This window comes from Cricetulus griseus, chromosome 2, assembly GCF_003668045.3.
Source record: "Cricetulus griseus strain 17A/GY chromosome 2, alternate assembly CriGri-PICRH-1.0, whole genome shotgun sequence".
Lineage (NCBI taxonomy): Eukaryota > Metazoa > Chordata > Mammalia > Rodentia > Cricetidae > Cricetulus > Cricetulus griseus.
In genome coordinates, this window is record NC_048595.1 from 461,550,163 (window position 1) to 461,572,328 (window position 22,166).

At 42.0% G+C, this 22,166-nt stretch overlaps 2 protein-coding genes across 3 annotated transcripts in view; one reads left to right on the top strand and one right to left on the bottom strand.

Annotated features, from left to right (window-relative positions):
- The window catches only part of Enosf1 (enolase superfamily member 1), a 42,142-nt gene extending 32,886 nt beyond the window's left edge, over nucleotides 1-9,256 (top strand). For both annotated transcript variants that reach the window (XM_027398956.2, XM_035441181.1), the window contains 2 exons: nucleotides 6,338-6,419; nucleotides 8,736-9,256. In XM_027398956.2, coding sequence (XP_027254757.1) covers nucleotides 6,338-6,419; nucleotides 8,736-8,849 — 196 coding nt within the window. In that variant the 3' untranslated portion in view covers nucleotides 8,850-9,256. The remainder of the gene's footprint in view (nucleotides 1-6,337; nucleotides 6,420-8,735) is intronic.
- Nucleotides 9,257-11,506: 2,250 nt separating this feature from the next.
- Nucleotides 11,507-20,880, bottom strand: Tyms (thymidylate synthetase). Its single transcript, XM_027398958.2, has 7 exons — nucleotides 20,642-20,880; nucleotides 18,801-18,874; nucleotides 16,568-16,742; nucleotides 15,395-15,496; nucleotides 14,551-14,726; nucleotides 13,074-13,145; nucleotides 11,507-11,996 (listed from the first exon to the last, which is right to left on the bottom strand). The coding sequence occupies exons 1-7, from the start codon at nucleotides 20,826-20,828 to the stop codon at nucleotides 11,859-11,861; spliced, it is 924 nt and encodes a 307-aa protein (XP_027254759.1). The 5' UTR covers nucleotides 20,829-20,880; the 3' UTR covers nucleotides 11,507-11,858.
- Nucleotides 20,881-22,166: the final 1,286 nt, after the last annotated feature.

Sequence of the window (22,166 nt, forward strand, 5' to 3'; positions counted from 1 at the left end):
TCTTGTACAGGCCTCCTGGACAGCATCTGGGGTCGATGTGCTCTCCCTTGTTCAGGCCAACAGTTCCTGTGGGTTTCTCCATCCTAGTACAGACCCCTTCGTTCTTCATTCCTCCCTCTCTTCAACTAAATTCCCGATTTCGGCTCATTGTATATCTGTGGATGTCTGTCTCTGTTTCCATCAGCCACTGGGTGAGGGCTCTAGGATGGCATAAAGAGAAGTCATCAATCTCATTTTAGGGGGAGGGTTTTTAGGTTATCCTCTCCACCATTGCCTGGATTGTCAGATCGTGTCATCCTTGTAGGTCTCTGGAGATCTCCCTGGTTCCTGATCCCTTCTCGGGCCTACAGTGGCTCCCTCTGATATCGTATCTCTCATCTTGCTCTCTTTCCTCTATTCTTCCCCCAACTCAATGTTTCTGCCCCTCCATTTCCTCTCCTCTTCTCCTCTTCTCTTGCTCTTATTGTAGCAGCTCCTTCCCCCCCCACCCTCATGCCCCCAATTAGTTCGGGAGTTCATGCCACTTCCATTCCTGGGGACCATTTAACCCTTAGAGTCCTTCATGTTTCCTAGTTTCTTTGGTGAAGAGCATTATATACTGGTAGTCTTTTGTTCTATGTCTAAAATTCATATATCAGTGAGTACATACCTTGCTTGTCTTTTTGTGACTGGGTTACCTCACTCAGGATGGTTTCCTCTAGTTCCATCCATTTGCCTGCGAATTTCAAGATTCCATTGCTTTTTTCTGCTGAGTAGTACTCCATTGTATAAATGTACCACATTTTCTCAATCCATTCTTCAATAGAGGGGCATCTAGGTTGTTTCCAGGTTCTGGCTATTACAAACAATGCTGCTATGAACATGGTTGAACATATGTCCTTGTTGTAAGTACATGCCCTATTTGGGTATATACCCAAGAGAGGAATGGCTGGATCTTGAGGTACACTGATTCCCATTTTTCTGAGCAACTGCCATACTGATTTCCAGAGTGGTCTTACAAGATCGCACTCCCACCAGCAATGGAGGAGTGTTCCTTTTTCTCCACATCCTCTCCAGCATAGATTGTCATTGGTGTTTTTTATTTTAGCCATTCTGACAGGCATGAGATGGTATCTCAGAGTTGTTTTGAGTTGCATTTCTCTGATGGCCAATGATTTTGAGCACTTTTTTAAGTGTCTTTCAGCCATTTCAGATTCCTCTGTTGAGAATTCCCTATTTAGTTCTGCACCCCACTTTTTAATTTCGTTGTTTGGTGTTTTGGTGGCTAGCTTCTTGAGCTCCTTATATATTTTGGAAATCAGTCCTCTGTCAGATGTGGGATCGGTGAAGATCTTTTCCCATTCTGTGGGTGGTCGTTTTATCCTACTGACTGTTTCCTTTGCCTTGCAGAAGCTTCTCAGTTTCAGGAGGTCCCATTTATTAATTGCAGACCTCAATGTCTGTGCTTCTGGCGTAATGTTCAGGAAGTGGTCTCCTGTGCCAATTTGTTCAAGGGTAGTTCCCACTTTCTCTTCTAGAAGATTCAGTGTGACTGGATTTATGCTGAGATCTTTGATCCATTTGCACTTAAGTTTTGTGCATGGTGACAGGTATGGATCTATCTGTAATTTTCTGCATGTCCGAATCCAATTGTACCAGCACCATTTGTTGAAGATGCTGTCTTTTTTCCATTGTATAGATTTAGCACCTTTGTCAAAAATAAGGTATCCATAGGTGCGTGGGTCGATATCAGGGTTTTCAATTCGATTCCATTGGTCTATCAGTCTATTTTTGTGCCAATACCAAGCTGTTTTCAGAACTATGGCTCTATAGTAGAGCTTGAAGTCGGGGATGGTGATGCCTCCAGAAGATCCTTTATTGTAAAGAGTTGTTTTGGCTATCCTGGGCTTTTTATTTTTCCATATAAAGTTGAGTATTGTTCTTTCAATGTCTGTGAAAAACTGTGTTGGGATTTTGATGGGGATTGCATTGAATCTGTAGATTGCTTTTGGCAGGATTGCCATTTTTACTATGTTAATTCTACCTATCCATGAGCATGGGAGATCTTTCCATTTTCTGGTATCTTCTTTAATTTCTTTTTTTAAAGTCTCAAAGTTCTTATTGTACAGATCTTTTACTTTTTTGGTTAGTGTTACCCCAAGATATTTTATGTTGCTTGTGGATATTGTGAAAGGTGATGTTTCCCTGATTTCTTTCTCATTGGATTTATCATCTGTATATAGTAGGGCTACTGATTTTTTTGAGTTAATTTTGTATCCTGCTACTTGCTGAAGGTGTTTATCAGCCGTAGGAGTTCCCTGGTAGAGTTTTTCGGGTCACTAATGTAGACTATCATGTCGTCTGCAAATAGTGAAAGTTTTACTTCATCCTTTCCAATTTGTATCCCTTTGATCCCCTTTTCTTGTCTTATTGCTATAGCCAGAACTTCAAGTACAATATTGAAGAGATATGGAGAGAGTGGACAGCCTTGTCTTGTTCCTGATTTTAGAGGAAACGCTTTGAGTTTCTCTCCATTTACTTTGATGTTGGCTATTGGTTTGGTATATATTGCCTTGATCATGTTTAGATATGTTCCTGTTATTCCTGTTCTCTCCAAGATCTTTATCATGAAGGGATGTTGGATTTTGTCAAAGGCTTTTTCAGCATCTAGTGAGATGATCATGTGGTTTTTCTTTTTCAGTTTGTTTATATAGTGGATTACATTGATGGATTTTCGTATGTTGAACCATCCTTGCATCCCTGGGATAAAGCCTACTTGATCATGGTGGATGATTTTTCTGATATGTTCTTGTATTCGGTTGGCCAATATTTTATTGAGTATTTTAGCATCGATGTTCATGAGGGATATCGGTCTGTAGTTCTCTTTCTTAGTCATATCTTTGTGAGGCTTGGGTATCAAAGTGATTGTAGCCTCATAGAAAGAGTTTGGCAATATCCCATCTGCTTCTATTGTGTGGAACAGTTTGAGGAGTACTGGAATTAGCTCTTGTTTGAATTTCTGGTAGAATTCTGCAGTGAAGCCATCTGGCCCTGGGCTTTTTTTGGTTGGGAGGCTTTTGATTACTGCTTCTATCTCATTAGGGGTTATAGTTCGATTTAAACTGTTTATCTGATCTTGATTTAATTTTGGTAAGTGATATTTATCCAGAAAGTTGTCCATTTCCTTTAGGTTTTCCAATTTTGTGGAATACAGGTTTTCAAAGTATGACCTAAAGATTCTCTGGATTTCCTCAGTGTCCGTTGTTATGTCTCCCTTTTCATTTCTGATTTTGTTAATTAGCATGCTCTCTCTCTGCCTTTTGGTTAGTTTGGCTAGAGGCTTGTCTATCTTGTTGATCTTCTCAAAGAACCAACTCTTTGTTTCATTGATTCTTTGTACTGTTTTCCTAGTTTCTACTTTGTTGATTTCGGCTCTCAGGTTGATTATTTCCTGGCGTCTACTCCTCCTTGGTGTGTTTGCTTCCTCTTGCTCTAAAGCTTTCAGTTGTTCTGTCAATTCTCTAATGTGACTTTCCTCCAGTTTCTTCATGTGAGCACTTAGTGCTATGAACTTCCCTCTTAGCACTGCTTTCAGGGTGTCCCATAAGTTCGGGTATGTTGTGTCTACATTCTCATTAAATTCTAGAAAGTCTTTGATTTCTTTTTTTATTTCTTCCTCAACCCAGGAATGGTGCAATTGGGAGTTATTCATTTTCCACGTAAATGTAGGTTTTCTGCAATTCGTATTGCTGTTGAATTCTAGCTTTAATGCATGGTGGTCTGATAAGATACAGGGGGTTATTTCAATACTTTTGTACCTGTGGAGGTTTGCTTTGCTGCCAACTATGTGGTCAATTTTTGAGAAGGTTCCATGTGGCGCTGAGAAGAAGGTATATTCTTTTGTGTTTGGATGGAATGTTCTATAGATATCTGTTAAACCCAGTTGTGTCATAACTTCTTTCAGATCCTTTGTTTCTTTGTTAAGTTTCTGTCTAGTAGTTCTGTCCAGTGGTATAAGGGGGGTGTTGAAGTCTCCTACTATAAGTGTGTGTGGTTTTATGTGTGGTTTGAGCTTTAGTAATGTTTCTTTTACAAAAGTGGATGCTTTTGTATTAGGGGCATAGATGTTCAGGATTGAGACTTCATCTTGATGGACTTTTCCTGTGATGAGTATGAAATGCCCTTCTTTATCTCTTTTGATTGCTTTCAGTTTAAAGTCTAATTTGTTAGATATTAGTATTGCTACCCCAGCTTGTTTCTTGAGCCCATTTGATTGGAAAATCTTTTCCCATCCTTTTACTCTGAGGTATCGCCTGTCTTTGAATTTGAGGTGTGTTTCTTGTAAACAGCAGAAGGATGGATTCTGTCTTCGTATCCATTCTGTTAGCCTATATCTTTTTATGGGTAAGTTAAGACCATTGACATTCAGGGATATTAACGTCCATTGTTCATTGGTTCTTCTTAGTTTTGGATTTATTGTTGGTGGTATCATTGCGTGTGGATTTTGCCCTTCTGTTTCTTTTTGTGTTTGGTGAAATTCGATTAACTACTGCCAGTGTTTTTGTGAGTGTAGTTATGTTCGTTGGGTTGGAGTTTTCCTTCCAGAGCCTTCTGTAGTGCTGGATTTGTTGATATGTATTGTTTAAATCTGTTTTTGTCGTGGAATATCTTGTTTTCTCCATCTATAGTGATTGAAAGTTTTGCTGGGTACAGTAGTCTGGGTTGACATCCATGCTCCCTTAGTGCTTGTAGGGTATCTATCCAAGACCTTCTGGCTTTCAGAGTTTCCATTGAGAAGTCGGGTGTGATTCTGATTGGTTTGCCTTTTTCCTTTGCTGCTCTTAATATTTTCTCTTTATTCTGTAGATTTGGTGTTTTGATTATTATGTGTCGGGGCGACTTCTTTTTGTGGTCCAGTCTGTTTGGTGTCCTGTAAGCTTCTTGTACTTTCATAGGCATATCCTTCTGTAGGTTGGGGAAGTTTTCTTCTATGATTTTGTTGAATATGTTTTCTGTACCTTTGAGCAGTATTTCTTCACCTTCTTCTACACCTATTATTCTTAGGTTTGGCCTTTTTACGGTGTCCCATATTTCCTGGATATTTTGTGTTAGGGTTTTGTTGGACTTGAGGTTCTCTTTGGTGGATGAATGTATATCCTCTAGCGAGTCTTCAGTGGCTGAGATTCTCTCTTCCATCTCTTGAATCCTGTTGGATACACTTACATCTTTAGTTCCTGATCGTTTATCCAACCTTTCCATTTCCAACATGGTCTCATTCTGTGTTTTCTTTATTGTGTGTATTTCAGCTTTCATGTTTTGAACTATTTCAAGAGCTTCCTTCACTTGCTTGGATGTTTTTTCTTGGCTTTCTTTAGATTCTTTAAGAGATTTATTTATTTCTTGAATTTTTTGGTTTGTCTTTTCCTCCAATTCATTTAATTTTTTGTTTGCTTTCTCTTCTATTTCTTTAAGGGATTTTCTTGTTTCCTCTTTAAAGGTCTCTATCAACTTGCTGAGATAATTTTTGAGGTCCATCTCATCTTCATGCTCTGTGTTGGGCTTTTCAGCTCTTGCCGGAGTGGAGTCCCTAGGTTCTGGTGGTGTCATGTTGGTCTTTGTGTTGTTGAGTGAAATCTTATTCTGTCTTCTCCCCATATCCTTTTAGTGGGTGCGGGTGGGTTCTCTCTATCTCCTCTTGTGGCCCAGTGGTGTGTGGGGGCCAGGAATTCAATGTCTGGTCTTTGTTTCTTCTATGCAGTTTGCCTGGGTCTTACCTCTTTCTTCTGAGTGCCTGGGCTTGTAAGAGTGACTCTCACCAATCTTTACTGCTTTCTTTGGGAAAGAGGGGCCTAGTGAATGTGGATCTACAACCCCAGGTTCCATTGCAAAAAAGATTGTGTGTGTGTGTGTGTGTGTGTGTGTGTGTGTGTGTAAGAGAGAGAGAGAGAGGTGGGGGGAGAGAGACAGGGAGAGAGCTAGCTATGACAGAGACAGAGAGATGACAGAGACAGAGAGAATGTTGCATGCAGGCATAGTTGTGGTCAGAGGACAACCTCAGATGTTAGTCTTCATTTACCAACCTTGTCTGAAACAGGGCATCTTTGTTGCTTCCCACTATGTATACCAGCTAGCTGGCCCACCTCCACCTCCCATCTCACTGTATATGCCCTACCATCTCCAGCTTTATGTGGTTTCCTGAGATCAAATCCTGATCTTCATGCTTGCAAAGCAAATACTTTTACCCACCAAGCCATCTTCTCAACTCACGATTTAAGGATATCTTAAATGTGATGTCTGCTGTCACAGTTGCTAGCTCATGACTTATCTAACTTCAGGCACTAATGCTCCAATTTCCTAGGATGTGTGAGTATGTTGACCACCTGCATGAACATTTTAAGTATCCTGTGGTAATCAAGCATGCTTCCTATCTGCCTCCCAAGGTAAGTTGAGACCTCGGACATGTTGCAGACATTCTGCCAGCAGTCATTGTGCCCCTAAACAGAAACCACCAAGCTTTTAACTTTTTTTTTCCAAATTTTTTATTTGAATTAGTAACAGGATTGTTTTACATGACAATCCCAGTTCCCTTCTCCCACCTGTCCTCCCCTACCCCCCACTAACTAAAACCTTATCTGTCACATATCTTTTCTGCTCCCCCTGGATGGTGAGGCCTTCCATAGGGTGTCATCAGAGTCTTTTGTATCCTCTGGGATAGGGCCTAGGCCCACCCCTGTGTAGCTTGGCTCAGGGAGTATTCCTCTATGTGGAATGGGCTCCCAAAGTCTACACCAATGCTAGGGATAAATACTGGGCTTCTACAGGAGGTCCCATAGATTTCTGAGGTTTCCTCACAGAAACCCATGTTCCTGGGGTCTGGATCAGTCCCATGCTGGTATTCCAGCTATCAGACTGGGGAGCAAGAGTTCCCTGATGTTCAGGTCAGCTGTTTCTGTGTGTTTCACCAGCCTGGTCTGGACCTCTGTGCTCTTCACTGGTCCTTCTCTGCATCTGGGTTCCAGTTCAGATCGGTGATTAGTTATGGGTGTCTGCTTCTACTTCCACCAGCTCCTGGATGAAGGCATATAAGTCAGTCATCAATCTCATTATCAGGGGAGGGCATTTATGTTAGTCTCTCCTCCGTTGCTGAGATAGTTAGCTGGTGTCATCTTTGTAGATCTCCAGACATTTCCCTAGTGCCTGATTTCTCTGTAGACAAAAAATGTCTTCCCCTGACTCAAACTTTCTGCTCCCTCATGTCCTCAGCATCCCTCTTCTTCTCCCCATCTCATTCTCCTAGCTCCCTCCCCCCTCTTCCCGTGCTCCCACTTTGCTCAGCAGATCTTGAACCTCTCACCTTCTCCAGGGGACCATAGCTTTTGACTTTTTAAAAATTGATTTTCTCTAGGCAGTGGTGGCACACACCTTTTTTTGTTTGCTTTGTTTTTTGAGACAGGTTTCTCTGTGCAGCTTTGTAGACCAGGTGCACACCTTTATTCCCAGCACTCAGGAGGCAGAGGCAGGTGGATCTCTGTGAGCTCTAGGCCAGCCTGGTCTACAGAGTTCCAGAACAGGCTCCAAAGCTACAGAGAAACCCTGTCTTGAAAAACAAAGCAAAAAAATAAAAAAATGACTTTCGGTATCTAGAAACAAATGTCTTTCTAGTAATGAGTATCAAATCCTTAAGTGTGCAGCTAGTTTTGTCACGGTGACACAGCTAGAATCATTTTTGAAGAGGGAACCTCAATTGAGAAGTTATCAAGACCAGCCTGAGGGCAAGACTGTGATATGGGTAAGCCCAGCTTACCTTACCCTGGACAGGTAAGTACTAGATGATATAAGGTAGACTGGCAAGCCATGAGGAACAAGGCACTAAGTAGCACTCCTCAGTGGTTTCTGCTTTAGTTCCTGCCCTCTTGAGTTCCTGTCCTGATTTCCCCTGGTGATGGAGTGTGACCTGAGAGATATAAGCTGAAATAAATCATTTTGTTCCCAGGGTGTTTTTTTTTTTTTGGTTTTTCGAGACAGGGTTTCTCTGTGTAGCTTTGGAGCCTATCCTGGCCTTGCTCTGGAGACCAGGCTGGCCTCGAACTCACAGAGATCTGCCTGCCTCTGCCTCCTGAGTGCTGGGATTAAAGGTGTGTACCACAACACCCAGCCCCAGGGTGCTTTTTGATGATTTTTTTTATAGAAATTCTAAGACATAAAGCTATAGTAATATTTCTGAAGTTGCTGAGCCCTCAAAACACATTCCTTATGCCCAAGGCCAGCACCATATGCACCTTAGTGACCTAAAAGGTTTTGACTACAGTTTTGTGACCTGGCCCATTTACCCTAATTTTGTCCAGATTACAGCTCATTTTCACCAACAGATTTAAGGTACCAACATTTTAGTTTCATTAACAATTCAGGTAAGTAACCAGTAAGTGTGACCCTCTCTGTCTTTTTAAAAAGCCCTTTCATTTTAAAACTTTATTTTTAATTACATGTATGTGCACATGAGTGTAGGCACCCTGGGAGGCCAAAGGAGGCAATTCCCTGGAACTGGAATTACAGGAGGTTGTGAGTTGCCTGAGATAGGTGCTGGGAGCCACACCAGGCTTTTGGAAAAGCAGCAAGCATTCTCAATTGCTAAATCATCTCTCCAACCCCTAAACTTAATTTCTTAAGTACTGAATTATCTCTGGATTAGATTTAGAAGCATTTATAGAAGCAGCAGAAGCCACTGTTAACATGTCCCAATCTGTTGTCTTTGCTAGGATGCAGGCTACTCAACAGAAATGAAGGAGGAATCTGTAAAGAAACACCAATACCCAGATGGAGAAGTCTGGAAGAAACTCCTTGTTGCTCAAGATTTATGTGTTCAACCCTAACATTTTTTTTCTGAAGTGGAAATGGTTAAAATTCTGGAATTTTATAAAAATAGAAGAAAAATCAAGTCTAGCTGCGGGCCATACTCACCTTAGGAATCAGCTGTCATCATGGTTGATGGTCAACATCAACTTTTTTTTTTATTTAGTTATAAAGCAAATGAACCTAACCCAAAGCCTAGGAAGATGATCAATCTCTGTCAAGTGCTAGATATTAACATATAATTTGAAAACAAGCAATGTTTCATAAATTTTTGTAATAATTCCTCATTTTAACACTTTTCATAAATCAGAATAAAACTGGTTCTACATCCTGTGAGGGATCTGATAAAGCAACAACCAGGCTTCACTCATTTGTCCTGAAATGCTTTAACATCCCATCTGCTCTCAGTCTAAGCATTTTAGGGAATTCACACCCCACTGAAATTAATGGGGACAAATATATTTCTTCACACTTTTGTAACTATCTTAGCTAGGCCTGGGATCTCCAACTTGTAATCCCAGCATGCAGGAAGATGAAGCTGGAGTTGTGCCACATATTTAAGGCTAGCCTAAGGTACATGCTAAGCTCCAGGCCAGCTAGGGCTAAATTGTGAGACATGTCCCCATACCACCTCCAACCCCAACAAACAAAACCTTAAAAATGTGATTTAAAACCTTCTGATGGCCGGGCAGTGTGGTGAACATCTTTAATCCCAGCATTTGGGAGGCAGAGGCAGGTGAATGGATCTCTGTGAGTTTGAGGTCAGCCTGGTCTACAGAGCTACTCCAGGAAAGCCAGAGCTGTTACAAAGAGAGACCCTGTCTTGGGAAAAAAACAAACAAAAAATGATGTGTGTATATATAACAAAAAATGCCTCTAGCATGTATACCCCTAGCTTATACAGTCTGTGCCCAGTCAGCCCACTCTGCTTTTTTTTTCTTTTTTTTTAACCAGACGGTGAAGATTCTTAAACTGACTGATCCTATAAAATCTGCTGTTCTAGCAAGATAATAGGTCATAAGACTAACTGCTATTTTTGCTTTTCTAATCAAACTTGCTTACTCTGCTCAAAAAGATGACTAGGACAATTGCAAGACATATGTTAAAAATTAGACTCTGCCTACATTTAGGCAAAATACATGTAATCTTGTGGGTTTTGCACCTTTAATAAGGCCTGGGCTAAATGCTGTATCTTGGTAGCACTATCAGATGCAGACCTGGCCCCAATCATTCAAGGTGCCAGAAATAAAAAGCATCTTATTAAATTTATTCATGGTCAGCAGACACCCACAGCTACTCACTGAACTGAACTGGAATCCAGTGGCAGAGAAGGATGAATAATGAGCAAAGGGATCCAGACCAGGCTGGTGAAACCCACAGAAACAGCTGACCTGAACATCAGGGAGCTCTTGGTCCCCGACTGATAGCTGGGATACCACATGGTACTGATCCAGACCCCAGGAACATGGGTTTCAGTGAGGAAACCTCAGAAATCTATGGGACCTCTTGTTCAGTACTTGTTCAGTACTTATCCCTAGCATAGGTGTGGACTTTGGGAACCCATTTCACATAGAGGGATACTCCCTGAGCCAAGACACACGGAGGTGGACCTAGGCCCTATCCCAAAGGATATGATAGACTCTTATGACCCCCCCCCCATGGAAGGCCTCACCATCCAGGGGGAGCAGAAAGGATATGTGATAGGTAGGGTTTTAGTTGGGGAGGCTGGAGGGAAGGGAGAGGGAACTGGGACTGACATGTAAAACAATCTTGTTTCTAACTCAAGTTTAAAAAAAAAATTTATTCATGTTCATCATAGTGGCTTTGAAACAAAATGGCCTCCAAAGGGGACGCACTATTATGTGTGGCTTTGTTAGAGTAGGTGTGGCCTTGTTGGAGAATGAGTGTCACTGTGGGGGCAGGCTTTGAGATCTCCTATGTTCAAACCACTCCCTGTGTCACAGACTACTCTCAGCTACTGCCACAGCACCTACCTGCATTCTGCCATGTCCCACCATGATGATAATGGACTGAACCTCTGAACTATAAATAAGCCACTCCAAACTAAATGTTTTCCATTGTAAGAGTTGCCATGGTCATGGTGTCTCTTCACAGCAATAGAAACCCTAAGACAGCATGGTGAATATCTGAGCAACTGCAGTCCCTTAACAATCTTAAGTGGCCATTATATTTTCATATAAAATATAACTATACTTAAGTACACTGTGGAAAAATAGAAAAAAGCTTAGTCTACTAAATATAATTTAACTATCAGGCCTAGGCTACACAATGAGTTCCAGGCCAGCCTAGGTAGAGTAAGACCCCGCCAAACAAACAAAAAACCAAGAGGACTGGGGATGTGGCTAACTTGGTAGAGTACTTACCTAGCATGCATGAAATTCATTGTTCAACCTCCAATATGTGCCTATAATCCCAGCAACTAGGAGATAAGTCTGGAGGGTGAGGAATAAAGTTATTCTCATCTACAGAGTGAGTTTGAGGCCAGCCTGTGATACAGGAGACCCTGTCTCAAGAAGCTTAATGAAGCCTTAGGGTTCTTAGGTCGATCTGTTTTAGTCAGAAACTTGAGCCTGTCACCAGTCCTAACCAAACTCAAATTGTGCTCTGACCTATATACACATACACACTGATAAAAACTATTTTAAAACTTTTGAACTGACAAGTACAAAATAGTTCTTTATTACTACATCATATAAAACACTTATAAGTAAACACTGTAACATACTTCAAGTCTAGAGGAATAACATAATCTGTATCTCTGCAGCCGTCTTCATACAGACATATATAAATGCCTGGTTGTTTTTGCTGAGTATATGATCTCAGCTTTTTTATGTACCTCTGTGAATACCACAGGAAAGGCAGTGATGCTTTAGACATTGATGATACTTACAGATAGATCACTGTCAGAGTTTTGTTATAGTTTATTTTCCTTTAGAGAAAAACTTTACCCTGGGCATCAGGCTCAAACCCTAATGTCTGGTGGTATTCACAGCATCTTTGAAAGAGCGCTAAACAGCCATTTCCATTTTAATCGTTGGATGTGGATTATAACCTTCAATCTGAAAGTCTTCAACTTTGAAATCATCAATTGTCTCAACTTTTCGAAGGATTTTGAGCTTTGGGAAAGGTCTTGGTTCTCGCTGAAGCTAAAAACAAAATCATGGTATTATTTTACATTCATTCCCATGTCTCATGAAATCAACACAGTATTTTATCACAAAGTACTATTTTACAGGAGTGCAATATTGTATCATCCTTTCTTTCTACAACACTGGGGACTGCACCTGGGGCCTTATGAGTAATCTGCCATTAAGCTATAACCCAGCTCTTTGTTTACTTTTTATTCTGAGACCAGGTCTTGTTCGGTTATCTAGGCTTATGTTGAACTTATTCTGTAGCCTAGGCAAGCCTTGAACTTGAAATGCTCCTGCTCCAGCCTCTTAAGTAGCTGTGATTACAGGCTGAAGCCACCAGATAACTCCTAATAAATATATTAAACACAGGGACACAGTTGTTTACTTTTCTGAGTCTAATTTTTTCCTCAATGTTCATGAAATATGGACACTCATATTCCTTCTGCCATTTCAATTCATTTACTGGCTGCTGTACTATAAGAATTTGAAAGGAATTTAAAAGGACAGGTGTAGGGAGACACGGTAACAATGCCTCCTAAGGGCTGGCTACAGGTGTGCCTGACCATGCCTGTCAGGGCGTGGTCAAGGTGAGGTCAGTATGATGTGTTATAGGTTTTTAAGGGGCTGCAAAGCACATGGAAGCCCTTCTCTCTGGCCTGCCTGGCTTGCGGTCCCTTCCTCTGGCTTGCTTTTGGCTGGTGTTTATCTGAATAAAGATATCTTAACCTTGTGGACTACGGATCAGCTCTTGTTATAGATAGGCTTTTTAAAGTTCAGACTTAAGTACTATACTTAAGCATAAAAGTAAAATCAAACATTTATTTTCCAGCTCTTCAAGTAAAACTATGAGTTAAAATGCCGGATCTCCTGGCTCTTCTCTCGGTACTGACAAGGTACTGAATACCTTACCATGTTCTGTGCTTGTGGTCACCTGCTTATCTCCCTTTTTAAAAGCCCTGAAGCTGGAGCACTTCAATATGAGACAGCACCAATCAGAGTGCCTGCGATACAAAGGATGCCCTGCCATCTAATCTTGTGTCAAGAGAAGACGCCAATCTCAAAAAGAAATGTAACAGGTATATTTCTTACCTGAATTTTCAGTGGCTCGATATGATTCAGATAAATATGTGCATCTCCCAAAGTATGGACAAAATCACCTGGCTAAAAATGTACCGAAGGAGAGAACACAGTCAATATTTTAATTTCAACTCTTTTAAAAACACATTTTAAAACAGATTAGGGGCCAGTGAGATGGCTCCATAGGTAGACACTTGCCACCAATCCTGGCAACCTGAGCTCCATCCTTGGGACCCACATGGAGGAAGAGAAATGACTCTCTGCTCTGATCTCTACACACACACTGTGAAACATGTGGGTCCCCCATGTACACATACACAAAGAACATTTTTATATGGTATGCAGATATTTAAAAGCTTTTCAAAAAAGTAATTTTACCAGTGTGCTTTTGAGGAAAGTTAATTTTTTAGGTTGTGCACGATAGCTTACACAAATAATTGTGAACCTGGGAGAGTGGGGCCTAAAGTGAAATGGACTAAAATCTTATGCAATAGTCAACTTTATTCAGAGAATTAGACAATTTATACTCTGAGGGTTAACAGTCACCTGAGTGAAGTGTACAATAACAAAGACCAGCAACACATGGCAAAAATGTTTTTTCCATAGAGGCATATGAATAACAACAGCTGAAGTAAACTCACTCCTATCCAATACACAAATACAATACTGATGGGGAATGTACTGTGTATGTTTATCTTATTGATGGTTAAATAAAATACTGTTTGGCCAATGAGACAGCAGTTAGACAGGACTAGGAGTCAAAGACGATTCTAGAAAATGTAGTAGAGAAGTGCTGATCTAGACAGGAAGTGACATAGCAAGGAGACTCATATTTAAGTAAAAGAGAAACAGGAAGGGCCCTCTTTTCCCCTTCCTCCTCCAGCGGCAGAATGTGATCCACCGACAAGGAGGGACGCCAATAAGGCGTCCGATAAGTCTTATAAAATATATAGACTTATGATAATTAAGACTGAGCTAACAGATGAGAATGCTAGTCATTGGCCAAGCAGCTTTAAACCTAATACAAATTTCTGTGTATTTATTTGGGCCTAATTTGGGCGGGCGGCTGGCATAAAGCGCACACGTGGCGATGGGTCTCAGCGGCTTTTGACGGAAAGATTTATCGTAACACAATACTGTGTATTGAAGAAGCTGAAGTCACAAGACTCTTGCTTTCCTGGAGTTTTCTCAAAAGCACTCACAATTCTCAAGATTACATTCTTAGACTATGTTCTTACATTGAGACAAGAGGATTGCTGTAGGTTCAAGGCTAAGTATGACTAGGGAATAAGACGATGTCTCAAAAAAAAAAGTTCAAGCAACCTATACGAATGTTAGTTTCCATAGGCATCAGGGTAGCTCCAAGAAGGGTTACAATGTGAGCCAGTACATGTCTTACTTACATGCCTAAAATTTTAATCAGATTGAATTCCTCACTGAGTTCAGTATATTACATTGGCTATAACCATGCCTTTTGAAAGCAGCTTACCTTCAGGCCCGTGATGTGTGCTATCATGTAGGTAAGCAGGGCATAGCTGGCAATGTTGAAGGGCACACCCAGGCCCATATCTCCTGACCTCTGGTAAAGTTGGCAAGACAGCTCCCCATTTTCCACATAGAATTGACAGAGGGCATGGCAAGGAGGCAGTGCCATCAGGGGAAGATCTGAGGAGTCAACAGAGAAACAGGTGAAATAGAAAACAGAAACCAATCATGAAAAAAAAAACATTAAGTTATAGACACCCACAACTCACACCTTTCCATTATGTCAAAGTCAGACCATTTTCCCAACCCTGCAGCAGAGGTAATACGAGCGTGTCCATTAGCATAACATATCTGCAAGTATGCATTTATGCTGAAGCAGTGCTCTTTCATCTGAGCTAAAATTAAGGATTTGGGGTGCTGTTGATGACACTTAATAAAAGGTAAATTATTTCATTTGCAAAGGCCATAGGAAACTGGCATCTGAGGCAAATCTTTCTGTTTTAAGTCTCTATTAGAAATACGAAATGTCCTTTCCCGGGTTCTCACTACACCCTGGTAGAGTTCAATTTTATAATGTAGTTTCAAGTTAATACTTGAAACTTTATCTACTCTAAATTAAAAAATTAAAACCATGGTTGTATTTTTACAGGCAATTTAATGTTCCTTTAATATAAATGCATAAAGAAGATCATGAGGGTCTAATGAAGGTGGAAACAGAGCAAAGTGTGAGTTGCTCAAGAGTACACTATCTACATGACTGGAGACAGTTCCAGTGCTATGCCTCAGGCCACTTTCTTCCCTTTGGCTAACTGGCTGGTTTATCCAAAGATGACTGGGATGCTGTCCACCTTTTGGGTTCCAGGCACACATGATGATTCTTCTGTCATCAGGATTGGTTTTGATGGTGTCAATCACTTTTTGCAGCTGGTCTACTCCTTGACCCGAGTAATCTGTAGAATTGTCAGGAGAGCACATACACACTTAAGTCACATCAGTCACAGACTCTCATGTGATGACCCTGACAGCATTCCTAACCCTGACCCAGATCTTGCTGGATTAAGCTCAAGGTCCTTATGGAGCTACAACAAAATCTAAGTTCTTTTCTACATAAGTCTTTTAAATATTTAGTCTGTTTCAATGTCACTTCCTCCCCTTAATACTGCCCCTGTTGCAAACTGCTGTTTGGATATGCTTTGAATGTGTCCCTCAAGGGTGCAGGAGTTATAATGTAATTCTCATTTTTTTGGGTAGAAATTTAATTCAATTATGTAGCCTTCAAGAAATGATTAGGATTAGAAAGTCATTAGGATGGAGTTCCACCAGTGAATCCTAGTGGCTTCATAAGAAACCAAAAGAGACACACTTTTCATCATCCAACACTGTGTCACCTTGGAGTTCTGAAGACTACTATCAAAATGTAGGCATCTGAACCACTGGCATTGATATCTAATAACAGCTTCCTAAAATATGAATTTAGGATTAAAAAATAAATAAAAAGGGACTGTTTAAATGAATCTGGGAGCTGAGGAAAACTAAACATGCAACATCCAAAAACTAACTGATAATCAAATGCATAAAGAACCGGTGGTGATTCTGACAGAGTGCCCCAGTATTGCATGTTGGCATTTCACTGCAACCATGGTTCTGAATATACATACAGGATTTGCACTATACGTGTTGGTAAAACATGAAGCACCAATAAATGCTGCCTGACAACTGATTATAAACTGTGACATTTTATTGTACAGTTTGCTGCTTTTCTAGAATCATGATGATCTTATTATGAAAAATCAAGGCTGTTATTTCCTGACTATCATTCCTTGGCATGTATTCAAATTAGTATATTTTTGGTTTTGTTGGGAGTGGTATGTGTGTGTCTGATGTGTCTTCCAGTAGGAGTGCATGTGTCAGTGAGATTTTGTTGTAGCTTCTCCTTCGTAACCCAGCGTAGCTTCTCACAAAGTCAGTTATCAACTCCCATGATGTGGATTTGAAAACCCAAGGCATTATTATCTCCTCACCTGAATCCATATCTTTGTAGTCTGCTCCAAAATGTCTCCACTGGAAACCATAAACTGGGCCCAGGTCCCCTTCCTGTCGAGCAGAGAATCCCAGGCTGTCCAAAAAATCTCGGGACCCATTGGCATCCCATATTCTCACTCCCTTGGAGGACAGTTCTTTAGCATTTGTGGAGCCCTGGGAAAAAATGAGAGTAGAATAGGCATAAATGAGGATTCAGAGCCACTCATCTCCTACCTTTGGCATACCATCCATGTGCAGCCTATCTTTAAGCAGGCTGGTCCTGGCCAAGTTTCTGAGGGATTATAGAATGGTCGTATTCCTTATTAGAAATTTCCTCAAGGCATTTCTTCTATTCCCTTCAACTTTTAAAAATCTTTGTGTATGTATATGTATACAGGTATGTGTAAGCACACATGGTTGTGCATACATGGAGGACCTGGTTCTTATCTTTTACCTTATTTGAGGTAGGTGTCTCTCTTGTTCCCTTGCTGCATCTCCTACCCCATGCCAGCTAGCCCTGATTCCAGTAGATTCTCATTTCCATCTCCCATAGAAGTACTGGGATTAGATGGCACTACCAAATATGGTTTTTCTTTTTCCTTTTTGAGATAGGGTTTCTCTGTGTAACATTGCTGGCGGTTGTGGAACTTGCTTTGTAGACCAGACTGGCCTGGAACTCACTGAGCTCCACCAGCCTCTTCCTCCCAAATGCTGAGATTAAAGGTGTGTGCTACCACCACATGTACCAAACAGGACTCTTAAAATGAGGATTCCAGGGGTCCAAACTCAGGCTGTCAGATTTGTGTGGCCAAGTGCCTTTACCCACTGAGCCATCTCCCCAGCTTTCCCTTTAATTTTCTAAATACCTCCGAGTTCCTAAAATATTCCCATCTCTTTTGACAGTTTTGAGTTGCTTAATCAAACATCTTCCATGTCTAAGTGTAATACTCCAAGTGGACTTGTTTAATGTTCCACGTGCAGTCTCTTCAGGTATCATATATTTGGCTATAGGATTTCTAGTGATAATCAGTAGCTAGCTTTTCTGGAAAATGTGTGTGTCTGCGTACCCAAGCCCAGGGAAGCCAGAGAAGATACTGGCTGTTCTTCTCTATCACTTTCTGCCTGTTCCCTTGAGACAGGGTCTCTGATTAAAGCTAGAACTTGTTTGGGCTAGACTAGTGGCCATCAATCACCACAGATCCTCCTGTGTCCACCTTCCCCTTATAGCACTGGGGTTACAGACATATGCAATCACACCCAGCAATTTTTTTTTTTTATTTTATGTGTATGGATGTTTTGCCTACATGTATCTGTACACCACGTGCATACAGTACCCAAGGAGAGTAGAAGAGGAAGTGGGACATCTTGAACTGGAGTTACAGATGGCTGGCCGCTAAATGGGCTAAATGGATGCTAGAAACTAAGCCCCAGCTCCCCATCACAACAAGAGCTCAACCACTGAGCCATCTCTCTATTCCATACCCAGAATTTTTATGTGACAGCAGGGGAGGGATTGAACTCAGGTCCTCATCCTTGTACAACAAACCCTCTTTGCCTACTGAGCCATCATCCCAAGCACTCTAAAGAAGGGGTTGAACTTGTAGTATGGCCCAGAACTCATCTTGTTTCCTGGAGTATTCTCAACCGGCACTGAACAGAACCTGGACCAAGATACAGAGTAGGAACTTAGGTCTACTACCATCTGTCATTACGTCACTCCAATATAATCAAGGTGCCTACTTAACTCTTTGGTATCTATCAATTCAGCAATCAATATATGCTGAGTACCTACTGTGTGGCTGGCTATATTTTAGTCCTCAGATACAAGAGAAAATAGGAGAAATAGATTTTCTGCCTTTGGGGAACTCACAAGACATTGTACTTATTTATCTCCCATCCAGAAGAGGGAAAGCTAATTTATAGTTCAGCTGATGATACGTCCTTATGAAAAGAAACAAAGAGGTGACTAGAAGAAGGTCAAGGCTGTCTGGAAGGAGGGGAGAGAACCATACTCCACATGGAAGGAAAAGGTACTAGTTAATGGGAATAGCAAGTGCCAGATTGTCCCAATGTGCTCAGATTGGTGAAGAAAGCTGGATGGGTGGGGGAGACAAGCATCTAAAGCCAGAGCTAGAAAATGAGCCTGTAAAGTGGGAACGGGTAACAGCTGCAGGCTTGACATCAAAGGCTCGATTTGTGCCAGGCAGCTTCCAACAGCAACACCACCCTTACCTTGATAAACCATAGCAACTCCTCCAAAACTCCCTTCCAGAACACTCTTTTGGTTGTGAGCAGAGGAAATTCATCTGAAAAACAGTTTGTAACAGTTAAAATGTGGTAAAATACAGCAAGCCATCATCCAACTTTCTCTGTGGAGAGAAACTTCCTGGGACATAAACCCCTGGAGAGCTTTAGGAAAACTGGGAACTCCCACCCAGTTACATGTAAGTCAGTGAAACCACAGTTCTGCATTGACACAGGGGGTACCCATAGGGCAAAGAGAAAGAGCCCCTACCCACTCCTGAGCCATTGTGAATGCTGTCACTGGTGTGTAATGACAACACCCAATATGTAGCCTAGGATACAACCTAGAAGCTCCCATACCGAAGTCCACCATGCTCCAGGCAGAGATGACATCATACTGGTTAAAAACTGAAAAACAGTTTTCAGATATTTGGGAAGCAAACTGACCTATTACAAAAACAGAACTGTTTATGCCTTGGAATGGCCACCAGGGAATCCAAAAGCAACACAGAAGACAAAAGGGGTGGGGCAGGCAAAGGATAAGGTAAAGAGAAAGACTCAGGCTAGAGTTGCAGCCTGAGTATGTGTTTTCTAAGAGAGCAAGACTTACATCGTTAACATCTACACGGGGAAAGCTGAACAAAGACTAGAGAAGTAAAATAACTTGTCTACAGTATAAGCAGAGGAAGTGGACTAAAAACTATGTGGCTCATCAGAGTACACAGTTCCAAGAGGCCCTGCACACTGGATTAATCTGTGCAGTAGCTGCTAAAGTTTCTAGCTCCAAAACATGTTTGAGACTAAGTATACTTCATTCAAAGCTGCTCTCTATGCCAGTGTCAGGTTGGTCTTCATTCATACTAAAGGCCACTTTAACCCATTCATCCCCAGCACCTAGGAAGTCCTGTCCCCTACCCAGTCCTGTGCTTGATGCCTGATGCCCAGCAACCACAAAAGAGCTCTTCTTCCCTGGGGCTACTGTTATTCTTTTGTTTAAAAAGAAGAAAAGAGAAATATTGAGATGGACATATTGACTATAAGTTTATTATAAGGCAGAATGGGTAGACTAAGAAGAGGAACAGGGTAATGGCTGACTGCCATGGCCGGTCGCCATAGAGAGACAGAGCGGGGAAACAGAGAGAGGGGACAGAGAGCAGGAACAGGGGGAGAGAGAGAGAGAGAGAGAGGGCAGGGGCCTATCTTTTAAAGGGGTCCTCTGCAACTTCCTGCAGACTTCTTTCCCATGGAACCTTGGGCTGACCAGGGTATTGCCTGAGTGGATTCCACCAGGTAACAGGGGCAGGCCAGCATAATGCCTGAACCTTTCAGCTACTCTGTAGGCTCACACAACCTCTCGGTTCCTCTTTAAAAGCCAAGGCTGTTGGGGGAAACCCCAGTTTCCGCCTCGAGCATCGGTTCACCCTTTTCCACCCCTCTTTAGCACCGCCCAAGCCATTTTCGCTCCAATTTTTAGAACAGTTACAAAGGCGAACAGGAGATAAGAGGAAGGAAGAGGAGGAGCAAACCCAGGGAGCTCGGGAAAAGTTTTGGTCAAGCCCGGAGAGATTTCCTCTACTCCGTCCCTCGGGAACGCACTAATTGAAGCTGGCTCACGGAGAGGCGACCTAACAGGGAATTAAGAGTCATTTGGAACCTGTTTTTACCTGCAGTAGCTATCATCTAGAGGCTCTAGGGCGGGAACGCTGAGCTTAAGACTCTCAGAGCCAGGGTTAGAACTAATCGTGCCCGCCAGCCCCGCGCCTCCGCGCTCCCAGCCCCCCGGACGTCCTCCCGCAGTCCCTCCCGTTAGTTGGGACAGCCGCGGTCACCTCTCAGGCTGTATCGCGCCTGCATGCCGAACACCGACAAGGTGCCAGTGCCGGTACGGTCCTCCTTCTTAAAACCGCAGCGCATAATGTGCTCCACCTGCCCCAGGTACTGCAGCTCCCCGTGCCGCGGTGCCTCCGCGCCCTGCTGCTGAGCAGCGGAGTGCAGCTTGGAGCCAACGACTGGCATAGCGGAGAGTAAGGAGAGTAGGCGGCGTTGTGGTGGGCGCCAAAACCGGGACCTTCCGGGCGCTCTTTTCCCCTACACTTGGCGCGCCCCGCCTCTTCCTGCTGGGAAGCTGGCTGGCCGTAATTGTCAGACCCGGCAACCACCTGGCTCAATTTTTGGAGCGTGCAGGGCAAACACCCGCCAACGTTCCCAATTCTCTTGATTTACTTTATTTTAGCATTAAAAGCCCATAGGATCAAAGCATCGTGACCCACGCCAGTAATCCCAGCTCGTGGGAGGTCGAAGCTAGAGTGTCAGGAATTTAAGGCAATCCTTTGCTTCACAGTAAGTTCAAGGCCAGTCTGTGTATAGGATACCGTAGCTCAAGAAGAGCCTTTGGCTTACACTAAAGCACACCCATGTCCTGCCTCTTGATTAACTGACCATAAAGATTTCGTTTTCCAAGCCAGAGAAGGGCTTGGTTCCTTGTTCTTACAAATTTAAAAACAAACCCTATTATTTGAGTTTTGTTGTCTACATGTAAAAGGACGCAGCGACAGGGATTAGCATTCACATTACTCTGTTCCCCAAACTGAAGGCTAATCTGCTGAACAAGTGGGAGATGCACATTGTTAAAATTAAGCATTCTTTAAAGTGTGTACATTTAGTGTGGTGTGTGTGTGTGTGTGTGTGTGTGTGTGTGTGTGTTTGTGTGTGTATAGGTTTCTGCTTACACATTGGAGGTGTGGGAACGACTTAGGTCATCAGCTCAATTTTTGTAATTTTAACGCCACATTTTTCCATTTTAAGGGAAGGTTTATAAGCTAAACATTAGTGATTAGAACCATTTGAAGAGTTTAAAATATGCCAATACACATTTTGTACATGCAACAAGATATCTGTATCTACCACGTTATTGAATACATGGTAGGTACCCAACAAACTTAAAATTTGGTTATGTCTGAGGATATGAAAATACAAGATTGGGGCTTTACTGAAACTTACTAAACATATTAACTTTTTCTTCCCCTGAAAATTGAACCCAAGACTTCCCACATGTTCACACCACCACTGACTGATAAACACAGCCCAAGTCTGTGTTTGTTTTATCCTGCAGCCCATGTTTGTCATTCTTGCATATGGTATCACTTGGGTAAAACTCCCACCAAAGGCATAGTGTTAAAATGTTTGCTGGCCTGTGGGGGAGCAAAATAGTTCCATTATGAAATGTTTAGAGGTCCAGCCTCCAGTTTCACTATACAGGAGCACTCGAAAGCTCCACCCACAATTGTATTGCTAATACTAGCAGGTCTACTATTGTTTACCATAACCTCAGTATAGAATGCCTCCTTTTTTGCA